General features: G+C 34.9%; 3 protein-coding genes and 1 pseudogene across 3 annotated transcripts; 3 read left to right on the forward strand and 1 right to left on the reverse strand.

The window, feature by feature from the left end:
- Positions 1-200: 200 nt before the first annotated feature.
- On the forward strand, positions 201-3,380 carry LOC145039833 (uncharacterized). Its single transcript, XM_078987838.1, has 4 exons — positions 201-382; positions 511-1,439; positions 1,556-2,773; positions 2,902-3,380. The coding sequence occupies exons 1-4, from the start codon at positions 201-203 to the stop codon at positions 3,378-3,380; spliced, it is 2,808 nt and encodes a 935-aa protein (XP_078843964.1).
- A 65-nt stretch (positions 3,381-3,445) lies between these two features.
- LOC145039834 (uncharacterized) lies at positions 3,446-9,484 on the forward strand. The gene is made up of 2 exons (XM_078987839.1): positions 3,446-4,400; positions 9,258-9,484. The coding sequence occupies exons 1-2, from the start codon at positions 3,446-3,448 to the stop codon at positions 9,482-9,484; spliced, it is 1,182 nt and encodes a 393-aa protein (XP_078843965.1).
- A 7,189-nt stretch (positions 9,485-16,673) lies between these two features.
- Positions 16,674-17,981, forward strand: LOC145039835 (secreted RxLR effector protein 161 pseudogene; annotated as a pseudogene).
- A 1,380-nt stretch (positions 17,982-19,361) lies between these two features.
- On the reverse strand, positions 19,362-22,096 carry LOC145042274 (mannan endo-1,4-beta-mannosidase 2-like). The gene is made up of 5 exons (XM_078990675.1): positions 21,378-22,096; positions 20,603-20,800; positions 20,382-20,504; positions 20,059-20,270; positions 19,362-19,923 (listed from the first exon to the last, which is right to left on the reverse strand). Exons 1-5 carry the CDS (start codon positions 21,747-21,749, stop codon positions 19,527-19,529), a joined length of 1,302 nt encoding a protein of 433 aa, XP_078846801.1. The 5' UTR covers positions 21,750-22,096; the 3' UTR covers positions 19,362-19,526.
- Between the last annotated feature and the right edge of the window lie 503 nt (positions 22,097-22,599).

Below are 22,599 nucleotides of genomic sequence, written 5' to 3' on the forward strand. Positions count from 1 at the left end.
TATGGAGAAATGAATCCATTAGAGGTAAAGAAAATGGGAACACGGATTATTCATTATGTTGTGGTTACGGCAAAGTTCAACTTCCAGACTTAAAGAATGCACCCCCTACTTATGAAAGAATGTTTCGAAATATGGATTAAAAAAGCAAACACTTCATGAAAAACATTCGATGTTACAATTCAATGTTTTCTTTCACGTCGATGGGTGGTAAAATTGACTCTTCAATCAATAGAGGAAACGCTCCTTACATTTTCAGATTGGGTGGTCAAAATTATCATAGTATTGGAAGTCTTTTGCCAGCAAAAGGATCGGAACCAAAATTCTCTCAGTTATACATTTATGACACTGACAACGAAATTACAAATAGACAAAGATGTTTTCGGTATTTTCTCAAACTTCTTATTCATAATCTATTATTATATATATATATATATATATATATATATATATATATATATATATATATTATGTATATATTACTAATATTATGTATAAATTTATTTATTTTAGTGGTGACAAAGATCAATCAACATCAACTGATAGTGATATTGTTAAAGATATTAAGGTGATGTTGGATTCAAATAATGTCTTGGTTAGATCTTATAGAATGGTAAGAGATACTTTTCAAAAAAATCCAGAAGTTGATATGAAATTACGACTTATCGGGAGAAGGGAGCAAGATGGAAGAACATATAACCTACCGACTGCTTCTGAGGTTGCTGCTTTAATAATTGGTGACATTTCGGATTCAATCGAAAAGAGGGATATCGTCGTTCAAACAAAAAATGGTTGTCTACAACGTATCAGTGAATTGCATCCTTCGTACCTTCCTCTCCAATATCCATTGCTATTTCCATATGGGGATGATGGTTATAGTGTTGACATTCTTCATAGAGGTGTGTCATTTACGACCAATAGCAAGCGTGCGAAATGTACAATGAGAGAATATTTCGCTTATAGGATTCAAGACAGAGATCATTCGTTCTCTCTCATACTTAATTCAAGAAGGTTGTTTCAACAATTTCTGGTAGATGCCTATACTATGATGGAAACGGAGAGAATGTACTACATACGTAGGCAACAACATGTTCTTAGATGTGATTCTTATGAAAATTTACGTAACCAAAAAGCTCAAGGAATGACTGATATCTCGAATGTCGGCCAACGTGTCATATTACCTTCATCCTTTACCGGAGGTGCACGCTATATGCTGCAAAACTATTTGGATGCCATGTCACTATGTAAATGGTTTGGATATCCTGATTTCTTCATAACCTTTACGTGTAATCCCAAATGGCCTGAGATTAAAAGGTTTCTTAAGGATACTTCACTTCAACCAGAAGACAGACCTGATATACTATGTAGGTTGTTTAAGATCAAGCTTGATGCATCCATTAAAGACTTAAGGGAGAATCAAATTTTCGGCAAAGTTCAAGCATGTAATTAAAACTATATTTTTAATTTTTTTATAAAACATTGATCTTATTATTATATTTTAAATATGTTTTGATATCTAATCACATTCTCTTTTATTTTTTGTCAAATTCTTTTACAGATGTTTATACCATTGAATTTCAAAAAAGAGGTTTGCCGCATAGTCATATATGTCTATTCATGCATTCTGACAACAAGCTACCAACTGTTGAACTTATCGATCCAAAAATTTCAGCAGAGATACCAGACAGAATTGAAGATCCTGAATTGTATTCACTTGTAAATGAGTTTATGATTCATGGTCCATGTGGAGCTGAAAATATGAATTGTCCATGCATGGTGGATAAAAAGTGCTCTAAAAACTTTCCAAAACAATTCATTAATCATTCGTCTGTTGATCAGAATGGTTTTCCGTTATATAGGCGAAGAAACGATGGTCATTTTGTAGAAAAATCAGGTGTAAGGTTGGATAATAGAAATGTTGTTCCATACAACAAATATCTATTGAAAAGATATCAGGCACATATTAATATTGAATGGTGCAATCAGGGATCTTCTATAAAGTATTTGTTTAAATACATAAATAAGGGTCCTGATAGAGCTACAGTTGCTGTTGTACCAACCAACAATGAATGTGAAAATAATGATGCGGTCGATGAAATAGCTGAATATTACGATTGTAGATATTTATCAGCATGTGAAGCATCATGGCGAATTTTTAGATATGATGTTCATTGCAGATATCCTTCTGTTGTTAGACTACCTTTTCATCTTCCTAATCAACAACAGATTGTATATGGCGAAGATGATGATATTGATGATGTTCTTGACAAACCTTCTGTTGCCGCTTCAAAGTTCACAGCTTGGATGGAGTTTAATGCAATCGACAGTGAAGCACGAAAACTCACATATGTTGAATTCCCTACAAAGTTTGTTTGGATATTAAATGGTCGGTTTTGGAAGCGAAGGAAAGTAGGAAAAGCCATCGGTAGAATTCATTCAGTTTCACCTAAACTAGGTGAAGCATATTTCTTAAGGATTCTTTTAAATAAAGTAAAAGGACCAACATCATTTGATGAAATTCGCACGGTAAATGGAGAAACACATTCTTCTTTTAGAGATGCATGTTATGCACTCGGGCTATTAGATGATGACAAGGAATACATTGATGCAATTAAAGAAGCAAGTCATTCTGGATCTGGTTTTTATCTACGCTTTTTATTTGCTACATTGTTGATGTGTAATAGTATGTCTAAACCAGAGATCGTTTGGGAAAATACATGGGAATATTTGGCAGATGGAATTCTATATAGCCAACGACGAAGATTTAAGTCAGCAGGTATTACATTTTTTCTTATTTTTTTAAAATTAATTTATTTTTATTTTTCAACACCCATTAAATAATCAGTAATGAAATTATTAAATATCAACCACGTATTTTATTAATTATTTAATATTTTCGTGCAGAATTGTCTCTCGGAGTAGATGAACTTAAGAACTTAACTTTGTTCGAAATACAACAAATTTTACTTCGAAACAACTCTACTCTCAAAAACTTCAAAAACATGCCATACCCAGATGTTGAATCCGTTTCTTCTTCAAACAATCGACTTATCACCGAGGAACTAGATTACGACATTCCCGTGATAAAGAATGACTATGATCGTATGTTTCTTGCATTAACAAATGAGCAACGGAACATTTTCCTAAACATCAAGAGTGCTATTCAACAAAATAAAGGAGGTGTCTTCTTTGTTTACGGGTATGGTGGAACGGGTAAAACTTTTTTATGGAAAACAATATCTGCAGCAATTAGATCTGAAGGAAATATTGTATTAAATGTTGCTTCAAGTGGTATTGCTTCCTTATTATTGCCCGGTGGTAGAACAGCACACTCTCGATTTATAATTTCATTTGAGCTTACAGAGGATCTTTTTGTAACATAAATCCAGACGGTGAGTTGGCAAGCTTAATAAGGAAAACCTCTTTGATAATTTGGGATGAAGCACCTATGGTCCATAAGCATGCATTTGAAGCTTTAGATCGAACTTTGAAGGATTTATTAAGGTGCGTAAATTCAACCATCTCAAATATTCCATTTGGAGGCAAAGTTATTGTCTTTGGAGGAGATTTTAGACAAATTCTACCTGTTGTGCCGGGTGGCAGTAGACAGAACATTATAAATGCTTCTTTGAGTTCTTCATATTTATGGGAACATTGCAAAGTCCATAGATTAACAAAAAACATGAGGCTAACTGTTGGAAGGGATCAATCAGATATAGGAAAAATAAGAGATTTTGCAAATTGGTTGTTGGATATAGGAGAAGGAAAACTTGGTGGTCCGAACGACGGTGAAACGATTATCGATATTCCGGATGATATTCTCATTAATGATTCACATGATCCTATAGGTTCCTTAATTGAGTTTGTATATCCTTCAATTTTAGAGTACTATAGCGATATAAATTATTTCCAAGAAAGAGCGATACTTGCTCCAAAAAATGAAGTTGTCCAGGAAATAAACGACCGTTTACTGAAGAAGTTTCCAGGAGATCAAGTTGAATATTTAAGTTCAGACTGCATATGTGAATCCGAATTTCTCCATGATCAATTTGATGCAAATCTATACTCTCCTGATGTATTAAATGGACTCAAAGTATCCGGTTTACCAAATCATAAATTAGTTTTAAAAATTGGTGTTCCAGTAATGTTACTGAGAAATATTGATCAGAAAAACGGCTTATGTAATGGCACAAGACTACAGGTGTTATCATTGGGCAAACGTGTTATTGAGGCACGTATAATAACTGGAACTAATATTGGAAATCGGACTTTTATTCCAAGAATGTCTTTAACTCCATCAGAAAAAAAGATTCCCTTCAAATTCACAAGAAGACAATTTCCTTTGGCTGTATGTTTTGCAATGACTATTAACAAAAGTCAAGGACAATCGTTGTCAAAGGTTGGTCTGTTTCTGAAAGATTCAGTTTTTTCACATGGACAATTGTATGTTGCCTTATCTAGAGTTCAGAGTAGAGAGGGATTAAAATTATTAATTTTAGATAAAGATGGCAAACTCACAAATAAAACTTCCAATGTTGTTTATAAGGAAGTTTTTCGAAATTTGTAGCCAACTTTTTTGTAACGTCGTTTTATTCAATTTTAGGAAATCACACTTAATCCATCATATTACTGTATTTTGTTATAATTACGTATTGTTGTATTTTATGTTAATTTCATTACACACATTGGTATTGTATCATCTGCATATGTCCAATTAGAATGATGAATAAAAAAAAATAGTTTTCAAAAATCTTCATTCCTAATTAAATACTTCCTATTTAGTTAGTAATTAAATAATTACCAATAAAAAAATTTATTTAAATATTCAATATTACAATTTATAAGTTATCAGAATTATTGATATAATATTTTATTAAATAATTAATTTTTAAATTCAATTCAAAAACAGCACCCGTGGGTTCCACGGGTTTTAACCTAGTATTAATATAATAATAATAATGAAAAACAAAAAGATAACGACGTGTCGCTCACCCAGCTACGGAACACATAAAATAAAAGATATATGTACGGAATATTTTACATAAAAATCGAATAGGTAGTTATAAAATTTTCTTTTTTGATATATCATTTAAGTTTATTCAAATAAATATTTAAATACGATGACAACAATTCTAATTGATCCTTCGACCAAAATAGTCGGTTCTCCCCCATTAGGGTTCGAACTACCACCAAATGACGTTGCATACATACCACATCTCAAACCGGTCTTCCGGTTAATGATCAAACGAACACAAATTTATTCCGGATCTCAAATGGAAACCTTGAAAACGTCCCTTTTATAGCCACCTCTAATATCAGAATCCCATGTAGATGCAAAAACAATAATTATGTCCACTTATGACACCAATTCTTCATCTAGAAACAAATGAACTACCACACACCGCGCATAATTCCTGGAACACAATCCATCACGAGCATTATCCATAGATATAAGAAGCATCATTCTTTTAGTCAGAATACATCAGAGCATCAGAGACAACATAAGTTGCTCTTACTGATTCACTTCCCTTGGTTCCTGAAACAATCAACTAGCACCTGACCTAACTAATCTTAAGAAAGCAGACCCCTGATGTCATTTCAAAGCAACCACATCGCAAAAATTCTTTTATGCATTCTTACAGTGCTATACCCGTCGACAAGAAAACCATAATCTTTTAGACTCATGTGGGGACTACATCCTATCCCTGAAAATCACATGACCACTCTCTCTTTCCTCCGATCGCGAAAAGCTAGAAGTATATAACCACTATCGATGATAGTGACATCCCAATCCATCTGCCAACCACTTAATCTTCGGCTGCAATCCTCGATCCATTCATCACACTCGCTTCCTTCTTGAGTCCCACGACTTAACTGTCACTACTTGAGCAAGGCCCTCCAAACCTCGAAATCAACTAACTTCCACATTTTTGTACCATTGAAACCTAACAGGCATGGCCACTGAGGGCCGAACAATCCTCTGACCCATCCTTAACCTGTACGATTATACCCGATAAAGGCGGAAATACACCGCAACGAATAAGGGTGCCAAAACGTGCCACGTTCCTTAACCAGTTCCTTATAATCCCCCAAAATTTCCTCGAGTCGAGTATGGATCATGTGCTTCCAGTAGTACGGGCCCAATACTACCTTCCACACTTACCCATACTTTCCTCAAGAATCATCTCGGGTCCTCTAAGTAACAACTCAAGTCGCATCCATCCTATCCATTCTTATACACCCGTTCTCAAATAAATACCATTGTGTAACATCCCAACTCCCAGGTATAATATTTAATTAATTTGCATTCATGTTGTCAAAGCAACTCGACGAGTTGGAAGCCCCAACTCACCGAGTAGAGGATTCAATGGCCATGTGATTTTTAGAGTCTACTCGACGAGTTGGAGGACCCCAACTCAATGAGTAGGAGATTAGTGTGAAAACACTAATTTTCAGGGTTTGTATCCTATTTAAAGGACCTTAAGCCTTCATTTCCGCCTCCCTTATCACTTTAACACCCTGAGAGAAACCCTAAACGAGCCGATATCATCTGATATATATATAGAAAGAGAGAGAGAGAGAGAGAGAGAGAGAGAGAGAGAGAGACTAAAAGTGTGTGATTTGGTGCATTCTTGGAAGGAGATAGAAGAGTACAAGGCTTGGAACGAGAAGAAGCCTATGGATCCGGTGTTCTTTCAGTGCTAGCTGCTTTTTGGAGGTAAAAAGTATCACCTTGATCATTGTTTGGTTAGATCTCTTCTTTCGGGAATTTGTGGCCATTTCTATCTTCCTTTTTAGCCTTTGAGTTGTTGAGTTGGCCATGGAGTTGAGACTTCAGATCTGGATAGTGTGAGCGCCTAAAGATTTAAGCTTTATCAAGCTATTAGCCAGCTTTCATGCATAAAATCCTCTATAGAGCTTGTTTTGGCATTTTGAGCCCTAGATGCCAAGGATGGACGTAAAGCTTGCAGCTTTACGTGATATTTTAGTTTTAGAAGGCTACATCTAGAGTATGAGGCTTTATTTCTACTTAAAAATGTCTGAATGAGAGAATGGAATAATGGACTCGACGAGTGGATGAGCCAAATCGACGAGTTGGCTAGGGTTTTCCCCGATAGTCTGGATGTGTTACAACTCAGCGAGTTGGTGAGACAACTCGATGATTTGAGTTGGATTTTCCCAATACTTCAGAGAAAACGAAGGAACTCGATGAGTCGCATAGATGCACTCGACGAGTTGGGTCAACATTGACTGTTGACTCGAGCGTTGACTTTCGTTGACTTCTAGGGTTTGGTCAAGACATGAGTTAAGGAGACCATGGAGGGGTAAAATAGTATTTCACGCTTTCCGAGAACAAGGAAAGGGGTTAGCCTAACTTTTTAGATCCCTAGATGCCAAGCATGGACGTAAAGCTTGCAACTTTATGTGATATTTTAGCTTTAGAAGGCTACATCTAGAGTATGAGGCTTTATTTCTACTTAAAAATGTCTGAATGAGAGAATGGACTAAATGGACTCGATAAGTGGATGAGCCAAATCGACGAGTTGGCTAGGGTTTTCCCTGATAGTTTGGACGCGTTACAACTCAGCGAGTTGGTGAGACAACTCGATGAGTTGAGTTGGATTTTCCCAATACTTCAGAGAAAACGAAGGAACTCGATGAGTCGTATAGATGCACTTGACGAGTTGGGTCAACATGGACTGTTGAATCGAGCGTTGACTTCCGTTGACTTTTAGGGTTTGGTCAAGACATGAGTTAAGGAGACCATGGAGGGGTAAAATAGTCTTTCACCCTTTCCGAGAACAAGGAAAGGGGTAAGCCTAACTTTTTAGAGTTATGATTGTAAAGTGCAAATTAGAGATGATTATATTATATAGGTGAAGTCTAGAGTGTTCGTGGGGTACTATATCTACTTGCTTACTTACGAGGTGAGTCTTCTCACTATACTTATCTGAGCGGTAATACTGTGTGACTGCAGGGTCTTATTTGAGTTATTGACCGAAGGGTCCTATGTGCTTATACTAAGTTATGTGATATTATGCATGTTGTCTTTGTGATATATGCTATATTATTTTGTGCCTTGTTGAGTTAGGACCGGAGGGTTCAAATCGAGTTGTGAGACCGGAGGGTCTTTATTGAGATACAAGACTGGAGGTTCCAACCCAACCTGTGAGACCGGAGGGTCTTCACTGAGACACATGATCGGAGGGTCCACACTGAGCTGTGAGACTAGAGGGTCCTCATCGAGACGCATGACCAGAGGGTCCATACCAAGCTATAACCATGAGAGCCTTATTATTTGTGTATGTGGTATTTTGGTGAACTCACTAAGCTTCATGTTTAACGTGTTGTGTGATATGTGTTTCAGGTACCTCTCAGGATCACGGGAAGGCACCGACTTGATTGTATACACCTATTCGAGATTATGTTTGAGGATTCTGGGATATCATTAGTCATTTTGTTGATTTGTGTTTTTGACAACTGATCCATTTGTGGTTTTTTTTGAGACATGTGATATTAAGTTTTATGTGGTTTAAAAATGAAAATTTTGTTTGAAAATTAGAGTGTTACAAGTTGGTCATAGCCTTGGTTTGAGGGATTCAGATGTACTCTCGGGTATGTCTGGACTCAAAATGAGGATTTGAGAAAATTTTCTAAAAAGAAATGATTTTTCTAAAACGAGTAAGAGTTTTAAAGAGAAAACGAGATGGAGCAGTGTGCACAATCAGCCAGAGCCCGAACGGTGATTTCCCAAAATACCATTACTTGTTTATATTATGAGATACTTATGAGATATTAGAGCTGCATGCTAGAGGATAGGCTAGGTATTTCCAAAATTAGGGCTAGAGTTTCCTGATTCGTGATGCCTTAGCCTAGGGGATGCTATTGATTGATATTATTTGCTATTTGCTCTATGTATGTGTTGAGTAGGAGTACTTAGCAGGAACCTCTTAGATAAAGAGTCTTGAATAGAGAAGTAATCTAGGAGAGATACCAAGATGAGCATTTAAGTAGTCTACTGAGATAGTAGTTTATATCCGTGAGGGATAGAGTACTTGTGAATTAGGATCCTAGGAGGACTTGGGACGACTACATGATGGTGTGGAAGGTAGTATTAGTTATGTACTACTAAAGAACTGGATCTGTATGTGACCCAAGTAAGATTCTTAGGATGCTAATGAGAATGTAGGGGTGGGTAATCGTGTGTGTGTGTGTGTATTTGAGCTAGTCTCTGATGATTTTGTGTTTGTGTTTCAAAGACACTATGGTGATTACTCGTAACAACCTTAGGGGCAGTGGTACTAGTGATGAGGAGATCCACAGGATCATTCATGAGGAGGTGGCCGAAGCTATCAGAGAGGCCATACCAGAGATGTTTAGGTCTATTAAGACCACGATGATCGAGATGTTTGATGAGCGATACGTTGTTGTCACAGAGGTTGTTGTTGCCACAGCCACCGTGGCCATAGCTGTTGCTAGGCCATAGGGAGGTGACCCATTGTTGTTCCGGGAGTTCAAAAACACGAAGCCACCAGAGTTTGATGGGACACAGGACCCTATCGCTGCCATGAGATGGATCTACGACATTGAGGGGCTTTTTTATACGTGTTCATGTCTGGAGCATCTGAGAGACCGGTTTGCGATGAACTAGCTTCTCTTGGGATCGAAGGACTGGTGGAAGTTTGTGATGACTGATTTTACCCCTGCAAATCATGCTGCAGTGACTTGGGAGAGGTCCACCATGCTATTTAGAGATGAGTATTGTGACATCCCCATTTTCACGGCCAGAAAAGATCAATTTGTTTATGCTTTATTTTAAAAATCAGAGTATCCTTTTAAAGAATAGTGATGCATAATTTATTCCCAGAAAAATATGATAAATATGTTATCAAAGCATTTCCGAAGAAATGTATTTTGTTTATATTAAAACTTTGGGATGTCATTGTCAATACGAAAACATAAGCATAAACATACCTTACTTTCATTTACACTAGTGATATACATCCCTTTTAATCTTTCAGTATAATGTAGCTTCATATCGATACCTGTGATACAAATAAATTGAGTGGGTCAGGTTGGGAAACCTGGTGAGTACATAGGGTTTTCAACACACAATAATAAAGTTATTATTTTTTTTATCATCAAACAATTAACTCAATTACCCATCCCCGTTATCTTCTTTATTTCTTGATGATCTACCCTAAGAATCACCTATCACTCATTCCAAAGGATTCTTCCTAAGGAATAGGCACGAAGTCCATTGTCGCCAGGGTTTATACAGCATACACTAAATCCATAGTTTATAGGGTTCATTCAACGGGCGCTAAATCCATAGCTACAAAGGTTTATCTCATTTATTGACAGTATTATATTCGAGAGTCCACTCGCAATACATGTCAATGAGTTTTTAGAGTATACCGGGTGAGCATATCGTTCACAACACCTACAAGTTGCTAGCCTGCTAGTGTTCCACCGGACTGTCTAGAATAGTCCATGGTTGTCATCCATACTCTGCTAGATGACGGGGCCATCACTTGGGTCATCGCTTGGTACATCGCTTGGCTCATCACTTCTCAACATATTTTACCACTCATATATCATCGCTCATCATTTATCTCATCTTTAATCTACCCATCTTTTACCCATCATAATTATATGTATAAAATACATATACAATTTAAGACAAATAAAACATGTATATTTTTGTTCATCCAACGCAGATATCAAGAACACAGATAATATGCATACATAGCACCTAATTTATATTAAATAGTTCATATCTATGTGTAAGATGAAAGTAACTATGCACTTACTTGATAAGGTGGTGATTCGGATATTAATTTGCTTCTTAAAATAATCTTATTTGATGAAAACGGGAAGTTTGCTTGAAAACTGGGCTCTGCGCGGGAAAAGTTTCAAACCAAAAAACTATTTTTCTTGGAGCCTTCGGGTGCTCCGGGGATTTCTCGTAGTGCTAGGGAGGTTCCCTAGGATTCAGGGTGGTTTAGGGTGGCTAGAGAGAGAGAAAGAGAGAGTAGAGAGAGAAAGAAAAGTGTAAAGAATGAAATGGTTGAATTTGCTATTTATCGACAGTTTTGGGCTCTCTCACGTCGTGAGCCTCACATGCTTATAAGATATCTGAAATTTATATAATGACATAAAAGGGCATTTAAAAAATATGTTTTCTTAATTAATTAAGGGGTATATTTGGAAATTAAAAAAAAAAAAAAAACTTTTAAAAATCTAGTCAAGGTAGTTTTTTAAAACGCAAGCTTATAAGCTATTTTTTGGTTTGTCAAACATGACAACTTAAAAAATATCAAAAAATAAATTAGTTTATCAGTTAGTTTTGGCGCGCCAAACATAGCCTTAATCATTAAGACTTTGATTATTATTATTATTATTATTTTGTGTGTGTAGAAATGACAAAAAATTGTTATGTAACCTTTCAATTGAAACCGTGATTGTGGTGAATGGGCGATTAAAATAAGAAGATGAAATGATGAATCCATCTAACTATATACTAATATAAATTGTAAAAAAGTTAGATGGAATGATAAAAATATTAAAAATAGGGACCTAATGTGGACAAAATTCAAAACCTTATTACGCCTATTTAGATAGTTATAAAAACCATGTTTGTATAATATGTACAAAAAAAAACATTATGACCTAATGTGGACAAAATTAAAACCTTATTACATTTTTTAAACGGTTATATACAACAATATTAGTATAATATGAAAAAAAAAACATAAGGACTTAATGTGAAAGACCCCAACTTTCGTATTTATGAAAGACCCAAACTTTCATACTATTTCAACATTATTCCTTAAGCTACTTCCTCATAAATATGCTACATGCATATTTATAAAACAATATTTTATATTGATAAAGTGATTAAAAAAGATTGTATACAAATCGACTAAGTTTTATTACATTTCATGTCTACCCAAGAATCTACTATTCATATACACACATGAACGTTAAAATACAGAGAAATACTATTAACTATTCTAAATCTTTCAGCAGTATAAAACTATATTGGATACTCATCACCTGCAATTGTTAAATATTGAGAGGGATAAACGATAACGTTAGTGAATTCAATAAATAGATACAATATAATCTTATGCCTTATATATACCAGTATGACAGAAGCAAAGGGAACAAGAACAACAATAGCATATGTGTATCATATGTCAGGCTTTCAATATCAACTCAAGATTTGATTCAAAGATTTACGATCAATAAGACATAACGATTTCAATACCTGATATGCATTAATAAAGCTTTGGCCCAAATGGCACAGAAGACATATAATTTTTGATTAATATTTTGGTAGATTTCAGGCTTATAGCCCTGTCTAACCAGTTGCCAATACCATAGAATAGAGTTCATTCTCTTACGGAGTCATGCTCTACATGATCAGAGGCTACATACCATTTCTATCTAACCTTCTGCCAATGCCATAGAATAAAAATCATTCTCTTACGAGACATGTTCTACATGGCCAGAGGCTACATACCAGTACCAGCATGAATCTAAGTCTTTTCACTGATCACATGGTCAAAGGTATAACTTTGCTATTAAAAATAGCGAATAAAAATAACACGGGAAAATAACTCAGAATAATAACACTGAAAAGCACATAGCACATATAACACATAACATACAATTGCTCCTATATATTGAACTCACGTTAAATTAACCGGGGGTTAAAATAGTAATTTGGACAGCACTTCGGCTTTAAATATGACTTTCTATGTTGAAAACCGGGGGCTTAATTGAAAATCGGGCTCTGCGAAGGTAGAGCTTCAAAAACAAAAAGATAAAATTTTCGGGCTACTCGGGGGTCTCGGGGCGTGTTTTGGGTGCTAAAATTGATATCGGCGCTTCGGGGAAAGTCAAAATGAAGAAAATATGGAAAAATGGGCCAAAAATGGCAATTTTATAAAATTACCCGGGAAGACTTGCAGGCCTCCTATTTATAGGCGAGAGGGATCGGATCTGGAGCAATCAGAAGCAAGCACGTGGCTCGCTTGCGAGCTTCCAGTTGGCTCGCTTCGCAGGTCAACACGAGAAAGGCAGGTGGCGGTCTCGGATTAGCCGAGCCTTCGGTGCGAGGGCGTTGCGACACGCATTGCGAGATGCTTGGATGATTAAGCTGCTTCGGACAAAAGGCGGACACGGGGCGAGATCTGGATGAGGGTGACGTGGCCGAACACCAACCATGCGAAATTCTCGGAAATTGAACCCAAAACTTCTAAAATCGATAACTTTCGCATACGAGCTCCGTTTTTGACGTTCTTTATATGCACGCGTAGCTAAAACTATGCTCTACAACTTTCGTTTGGACTTCTTTAGCTAATTTTGACTTTAATTTTAATATTATTATTTTTAACAGACCGGGATAGGAAAATCCGTTAAAAATTCATAACTTCTTCATCCGACATCCGTTTTCATCAGACTTTTTACCGTTGTACTACTAATGACGTGACCTTCAATTCTCGTTCAGGTTGTGTTGGCTAAAAATCACTCAATCTAAAATTCAAGTTTTTAGCTGTCTACTACTAAGCTGAAACTTCGAAAAATCATAACTTCTTCATACGAAGTCAGATTTTGGCGTTCTTTTTATCGAACTTCTCGGTTTAAAGAATACTAAGACTTTCATTTAGATTACTAAGGCTAAAAAGTAGTTTATCAAAAACTCACTTTTTACGTTATTCGATGCCGTGTCGGTTTTATCGCGGATCTTCGATTGGTCATAACTTCTTCGTTATAACTCGGATTTCGATGAGGTTTTCGCCTACAAGTTTCTAACGAGATTCTCTACAATATCAAATAATAAAATTTTACATATTTCAAATTTTATATTTTTGCTAAATTTTCATTATTTGGCTATTAATTGGAATCTCATAAGACTTCCAATATTTTATGAGTGATTCTAAACATAGTTTTACTTCATTTATAGTAAAAACTAGCTGTTAGAACTCAACACTCAATTTTATTCACTTTTAATAATAACAATACACAATTTCAAAACGTGTATGTTACAAATACCTCCTCCTTTTTAGGATTTCGTCCCCGAAATCATAACGATTAAAACAATTAGGGATACTTCACTCTTATTTCATTCTTATTTTTCCCAAGTATAATTTGAGCCTCAATGGTGTTTCCACTTGAGAAGCACCAACTTCACTTCTTTATTAAGTAGATTAGTCGTTCTTTCATTTACGATCTCTTCTACTTAACTTATTATCCAGTTTCACCTCGGATAATAGAACCATTTCATCATATATGCTTAATCTTTACACAGATAGCTCACATGAAACACTTCATGAATATCTGTCAAATCTTCAGTCAATTCCAAGTAGTAAGCTTGCTTACTAACTGTTCTTTCTTCCAAAGTAGAATAACGCCTTTTCATGAAATACCTTCAGTATTACTAAATCATCCACCCGGAATTCTATGGGTCGTCTCCTCTTTTCTGCATAGGACATTTGTCGATCCTGGTCGCTTTCATTCTTTCTCGGCAAAATTTATATCTTGTCAGTGATGCATTGAATCATTTCGGATCCTCCAAAGATCTTCTGTCCTACGTCACGCCAACATATTTGAGTATGGTATTTATGCTCATATAGTACTTTATATACCTTCGGCCTATGAATTTTCCCTTTCTACCATTCGGCCTAAAACACAACTCAAGGGTTAAATCTGTTAACCAACATTACCTCCTTCCACAAGGACTAAGCTTGGTTCCTTAAGGCCCAAATCTTTACACAATCGACTTCCCACCATTGCCCATAAATGGTAGGAAACAGGATGTTAAATTTGATCCGTGTCTTTCACATATTAGTAACATACTATGAACACTATGTATACAAAAATTCCTATGAACAAACTAATTCATAAGAAAAGAAAACTAATCTTTAAGATTGTTATTGTAAACAACCTTGAATCCTTCTTCAAATCTTTTGGCAGCTAGCACTACAAGTGTCGTGTCTCTGATGGTTCACACCCAAGACTAGCAACCAAGGATTATGTAGAGGGAGGAGGAGAATTTCGGCCAAACCTCTTCTAGGGTTAGGAGTACCAAATTTGTGAAGGGTAAGGCCCTTTATATAGGCGAGGTAGCTTAGAGCCAAAGCTAGGGTTTATGGAGGAAACCCTAACCCCTTTGCTTGGTGACCAAGCAACTTATGAGCCTCCATCTAATAGCATTTGGATGAAAATTCAAGACCCTTCCTAGAAGTTTTCGTCCAACCTCATACAAGGAGGTTCTAGAGCCATTTTCCTCAACTATCAATAAATAGCCAAACAGCTCATACACTTTTAATTAATCTAATTAATCACCAAATTAATTCTAATTAATTTTTGATTAATTATTAATTAAATATCATAATTTCTAATTAATATATTATTCTCATAATATATTAACAAATTATATATATATATATATATATATATATATATATATATATATATATATATATATATATATATCAATGTATTAATCAAATAATAAATCATATTCTCTGTCCAAAATAATGTTGTCCAATTGCTAGGTTGAGGGCAACCCAAACGGACTGTGCTACCATCAATTCAAGTTATACCAATTATAGCTATGGTCTTAGACACCTAATCCAACAAGATGATCATTCTAATTACATTAGCTTGATTCTTAACTGTTTATGATTATTAAATTGTAAGAACCAGAGATATACCCAATCCTAGGGCTTGGTAATATAAATTATTAACTTTAATTGTATTAGAGAATTATAGTTATCCATGATATGCTTAATTTATTGTCGTGGCTATTGATAAGAATTGTTAGATCATATCGTTCATAATTGAATTTAATTATATGGTTTTGTGTGATGGTTTTTATAGGTTATAAATCTTTGCATGAGGTAGAAAATAACTTAACTCTTAAGTTTACATGCAACCGAATTGGATCTATGTTTTTTCTATTGATATCAATAAACTATAAAATCAAGAACGCTAAGTAAACTCTATAATAATCAAAATTTACACAGAGTTAGGGTTTACAAACGTTTTGATTATCATAGTAAATAACCAAACAAAATTCCTTCTTGAAAGCCTTATAAAGCAAGCACCAAAAATATGATGTCTCTAATGGATCGCACCTAAAACCTTAGAAACCCTAGAATGAAGAGGAGAGAGAGAAGAGAGGAAGAAATATGCGTTCCTAAATGAGAACTTGGAGGAAGAAGTATATGTTTCACAACCCAAAAGATAAAATAAAGAGGGAGAAATCGAAAAAGTCTATAGGTTGTCAAAGTTGCTATATGAGCTAAAGCAAGCACCAAGGGCCTAGAATGCATGCTTAGATAAGTACTTGAAAAGTTTGGCTTTTCATGAGATGTGCACTGGAATACTCTGTATACACGAAGAAAGACAATAGTAACACTCTAATTGTTGGGGTATATGTGGATGACTTGTTGGTGACATGTAGCTATGATCGAAGTGTTTAGAACTACAAGAAAGACATGAATGCCAAATTTGAGATGGGCGATATAGGTCTCTTGACTTACTACTTGGGTATTGAGGTAAATAAACAAGATACATGCATCATATTGAAGTAGGAAGCATATGCAAAGAACACTCTTGCCAAGACTCGAATGTTAGACTGAAATCCCACCAAAATCCCGATGGAAGACAAATTGAAGCTAATAAAAGATGAAGAAGAAGTAGAAATGGTAAATCCCACGGAATACAAGAGCTTAGTTGGAGGACTAGGGTATTTGACACATACCCATCCTGACATTGCATTTGCAGTTGGCGTGGTCACTTGGTTCATGGAAAAACCAACAATGAAGCATCTTCAAGCCGTGAAAACTATACTAAGGTGTGTAAAAGGAACCTTAGACTGTGGTTTAGAATACACAAAAGGAGAAAAAGAAATCAAAATCACTAGGTACACAGACTGTGATTTTGCAAAGGATGTAAATGATAGAAGAAGCATAGCTGGTATGGCGTTTTATGTGAATGGGAATTTGGTGACTTGTATATCTAAAAAATAGAGGTGTGTAGCTTTGTCTTCATGTGAGGTAGAGTTTATGACAACTACCATCGTAGCTTGTCAAGGGATATGACTGAGACGACTTCTCAATGATATAACTGGTCAAAACATAACACCTGCGATCATGTATGTTGATAATAGGTCAGCTCTTGACCTCATGAAAAACCTTGTGTTCCATGGTAGGAGTAAACATATCGACATAAGATTTCATTTTATCATAGAATGTGTGGAAAATGGAGAAATAACTGTGACTTGTGTATGTGGAAAAGAGCAGAAAGTAGGCTTGCTCACAAAACCATTGGCAAGTGTGAAACATGAAGAGATACGAAATCTGATTGGAGTAAAGAAGAATGGAAACTCTGAATTAAGGGGGAAAATGCTAAAATAATTCAAATTCTTTGATTATTATGCTCGTTTTATTTGAAGTAGAATAATTCAAACCCATTTGAATACTTGCTCCTGGTCTTTATATAGCAGTAGAAGTAATTCCTATTTTCATGCAAGTTTTATGTTATATAACTTGGCATATTGTACGAGGTGTGTATCTTTTCCTCTTTTAGTTTATGAATAAACAAGTACAATTTTGCCTACTGTGTACTTTGTTTTTCTATCCCTTGCTCCTGTTATCAATAAGAAAAGTCTCTATTCCCTGTGAGAAATCTAACAAAGTGGTTGTTATGCTACTTGAAAGGAACCTTACACGTTTTTATACTTGTAGAGGGAAAAAGGTCGTCCTTGAATGCTTTGTGATGCTAACTTGGGGCTTATTTGTACAGGTTATATGTTTACAATTACAAGAACATCAATCGGTTGGATTTCAAGACAACAGAAGAGTGTTTCTCTTTCAGCCACCGAAGCTAAGTGCATGGCTATAGAAAAAGCTGGCAAGGAGCTTATTTGGTTGAAGGACTTCCTTTCGAAGTTGGGTTTGGATTAAGAAGATTGTGTCCTACATTGTGATAACTATAACGTGGTTCACCTAGCAAAGAATCTAGTGTTTCATGGAAGAACGAAACACATCAAGATGATGTATCACTTTATCCGAGAATTGATAAGTGATGGTACCTTAAACTTGAATAAGATCCTCGATACGAAGAATTCAATGAATATGTTTAACAAGGCCATAATAACTAAGATGTTGAAGTTATGGTACATTGCTTGGATGTCAGTAAAGGTTCGATGGGAGATTGTTGGGATGTGAGTTTGATCTAAGACAGAAACAAAGTTGTTACGACTTCAAATAATATGGTTGTAGTTCAGAGAACATATGTTGCGTTGTTCAAAGAACAAGAGGTTGCATGTAGTAGAAAAGTGAGGAAAATTTTTGGTAGAAGCGAAATCTTTTTTCACTTATTTCTTGGAGACCAAGTTTTATTATGCACAATTTCAATGATCGATCTATGTTGTTGATATCATAGACCCATAAGTTCAATCCAAAACAACTAAGTCAGCGACACTATAAATAATCTAATTTATTGTAACCTAGGATATACAGGAAGTTTATCAATAAAATCTCTCTCTAGTCAAAGCATGACTAGTTTGATCAAGTGAACTTAAATTCTTGTGTTATTGTTTCGCGTTTTGTATTTGTCGAGTTGCTTCTTAACCCCAAACAATTTATACATGTAGATTTGAAGCTATGATCAACTTACAAAAAGTTTGAATCCACATCCTACAAACGCATTACAAGATACGAAGCAAAGTTCATATATGTGGTTCCATTATATGACCAACAACTTACAACAAAAAAAAAAAAAAAAAAAAAAAAAAAAAAAAAAATCAAACCCACATCTAGCGACAAAAGTTTATTAATGTGGATTCAAACCTATTACCAACAAGTTCCAGAAAAAGCTTAAAACCCACATCTTGAAAATGCATTACCACCAAGAAATAAAGCCCATACTTGTGGTTCGATCGTGTGACCACAACTGGGTTTGTGCAAAAATACCGAAACCAAATTAAAATCATAATCAGAAAAACAATTCATTCTAAGATTTGACGAGATGGTTTCCTATTTTCTAAATAAAACCAAAATTTTATTTTTATTTTATCAAATAAAAACCAACCCATACCATACCTTAATATGATGTCATTTTTATACCAAATATAAGTTCTTCATTTGATCATTTATATAGTATCTTTCTAGTTTCCATTCATTGCAAATATAAACGGATAACATATTTTTTGTTATTATATACTACAAAATTCACAAACTTACAAAAATAGTTTTGAACCCATATCATGCAAAAACCCTTTACAACTTAAAAATATTGTATTTCAACCTAGGAGATGAATCACATAACGTTCACAATTTGCATTTTCATAAAACTAACTATATATAAAACATGGGAACAACATGGCTTACACAAAAAACCAAACACCATCATCATCCCCTATAATCAACCAAAACCTCAAACCCCCACAAAACAAATCAAATTATTTCGATCAATAAGACAATAAATAATCAACCCGTTTTTCATCACTAATGACTACAAAGTTGTTTCAAGTTTTGAGACTCAATCCTCCCATGAACTTTTGCCAACTCACACGTATGTTTTGTTATAATCTCATAAGTTGAAGCTCTCTTCCATGGCACTATTCCAAAATCATCATTATAATCCTCCATTCCTTCCACAAAGTATTGCCAAGCAAAAGATCCTCCACCTGCCCCCTTTTTCTTTGCAGATTCATAAATGACGTCATATACAGTTTTGTAGAATTGGTCTCTTTGTGAAGGGTTAAAGCCTTTGTTTAAATCTGATAAACCGAATTCTGTAAACATCACGGGTTTCTTCAACACTTGGTCCCCATCTTCAATGTGGGAACGCATCCATTTAGCAACAAATTTTAGTTTTCCTTCAAGACTCTTCTTTTTAAACCTACGGAAATGAAAACAACAAAACACGTTCAATTTTAACCTTTTCTATAACTTATGATTTCAAACTCCAGCGCCAAATGAACAACATGATACGAAAATTCAGGAAATAAATATAATAAAGATGATGAAAAGTTACCAATGGTCAGGATATATATGAACAGACGCAAAATCAATGGTGGAGGGTGCAGAATTACGAATAAAATCAGCTCCAAGATCAGCAGCCCAAAATTCGGGATTGACTGAATCTTTCTTTGGGCTTTTTGGCCCATAAAACCCTTCAAGCCCAATAGTCAACATATGTTTTCTGTCGATTGATTTTATAAAGGACGACATTTCTTCTATCCAGTCCTGCATTTATTTTCCACACATTTGGAATGTAATTTCAGTTAGGGTTTATTATTTTTCACTGCTATAATAAAGCGGTTTTTTTTTTCTTTTTTTTAAAGCAAATTAAATTACTTGTAGGGTGTCACCAGAAGCATCAGTGATGCAACGAGGCTCATTAATTAACTCCCACCCAAAGATAGTGGGATCATCCCTGTACACAACTCCTGTGATGGAGTTCTTCCTTGTCAAGATGGTCTGCAATAAAAATAAAAAATTTGATTTATGAAACTGTTACATTTAATTTATATTTTTCCTATTATAACATTTCATAGTATAAAGGATTCAAGTAGTACCTTGACATAATTCTTAAAATAAAGGCGAATTGATGGATCAAAGAAGAAGGAATCATTAGAGGCACTCAAACCAACGCCTTCATCCCATGCCCATTTTACATACTGAGTCTTGCCACCATATGCTTGGAGGTTATTAACCAGGCTAAACAAAAGTCGTATTCCAACTTGTCTTGATTCTGCAATCACATAATCCAATGCCTGCAATAATCCCCATTTTTTCAATCGATTAAGTGATAAACATTAAAAAAAAAAAAAAAAATGTATAGCGGAAAATTTATATACAAAATGATCCATAATAATGTAGCTCAGAAGTCGGTTATTTGGATTAAGAATGCGAAGCATGGATATTTAGCATCAAATTTGAATTGTATCAACCAATCGGAATTCAGAAATGAAAATACCCAAAAGGGACCAAGTATATGAAAATATAAAACACATAGACAAAGAAAGGATAGACAAATTGCACACGTAACCACCTGCGCTATAAATTTAATCTTTATAATCAAATCGTATCAAGAATGCTACTATGAATGAATGAATGAAAAAAATTTTTTTTTACACAAAACAAGAAGTTTGTACCTTGAATGCGACACTATGAATGAAAAATACAAAATTATATCCAAAACAACACCTTGAATAAGACACTATAGATGAAAAATACAAGTTCCCCAAAAAAAATAAAAAATTATACACAAGAGAACAAGTTTTTACCTTGAATACGACATTATGAATGAAACGTATATGAGAATTTATGTACAAAAGAACAAGGTTTTACCTTGAATACCCTTTCATCAAATTGTCCAGGGGCAATCTGAAGGGCATTATAGTCACCATCGTTAAAAGCCCAAGTTCTACACACTGTCAACCCCATTTTAGCTGCAGCTTGAAGCATTTCTCTGATTCTTGGACGACTATAATCATGAACAGCATGATCCATAAACCAATACGAATTCCAACCATTGATGTAAAAAAGTTTACCATCGACGATGAAATTCGTTCCATTCCTCTCCACAAAACTCAATTTGGGGTCGGTTTTGTAATTTACAGATAAGAAATCCCCAAAAGATAGGTAAAGAAAAACAATACAAGATGCAAATCCAAGTATTGGATAAAGCAAATTATTGCTACCCATTATTGATTTAACCATAAATACCAGGATTTAGAAAGGGTTTTCTTGAAAAAGATTTGATCTTTCTGAAATCAAATAATCCACGCAGATGACCCAGAATCGATTTTTAATTGGATCTTCAGGTTTTTGAGCTTTTCCCCCAAAATCTTTGGAACCCCAGATGTAAAACAAGGTATTTTAGCACACCCAGATCCCGTTTTCAAGATTCTACTCAAAACTTAACGAGAAAGAGAAACTGAAGTCCAATAGAACCTAAATCAAATGAGATGCATCACAAGAACACACTGCTGAGAGTGCATTACGCGTCTATTCTGTGTGTGTGTGTGTGTGAGAGAGAGAGAGAGAGAGAGAGAGTAGGTGAAATTTAATGGAGTGTTGTCCAGAACAAGACTTTAAACGATGGAAATGGACGTAGGGTATGAAAAAAAGGTAAATAAGAGAGGAAAAACACACCTAACATGTATCGACTGCAGATTTTGTCGAAAGAAAAAGAATCAGTGAGAAAATTTTAATTAAAGGTGGAAGGAGGGGATGGTGGTGTGTGGTGGTGGTCATTTTGTCATCGGTTTTAAGGAGTGATCAGATCTGAAGTCTTGTTTATCCAGCAACTTTTTTGGCTTTTTGTAAGACAATTTGTGTGTCTTAAATATTTAACAACAGATGAACAATGTTTTTGGTTTTGAAACATTTTTATTTAACTTTCTTATTTTGTTATGGACAACTAATTAAAAACAATAGCAAGTTAGTGTAGATAGAAACTGTTTGCTGTTTTATGAATATAGGAAATGTATATTAGGTTATATGCATAATAATAGCAAATTATTTATAATAATGTACTCATATTATCCATTCGATAATAACATTATGT

Source organism: Lactuca saligna, chromosome 4 (genome assembly GCF_052625555.1).
Source record: "Lactuca saligna cultivar CGN05327 chromosome 4, ASM5262555v1, whole genome shotgun sequence".
NCBI classification, from domain to species: domain Eukaryota; kingdom Viridiplantae; phylum Streptophyta; class Magnoliopsida; order Asterales; family Asteraceae; genus Lactuca; species Lactuca saligna.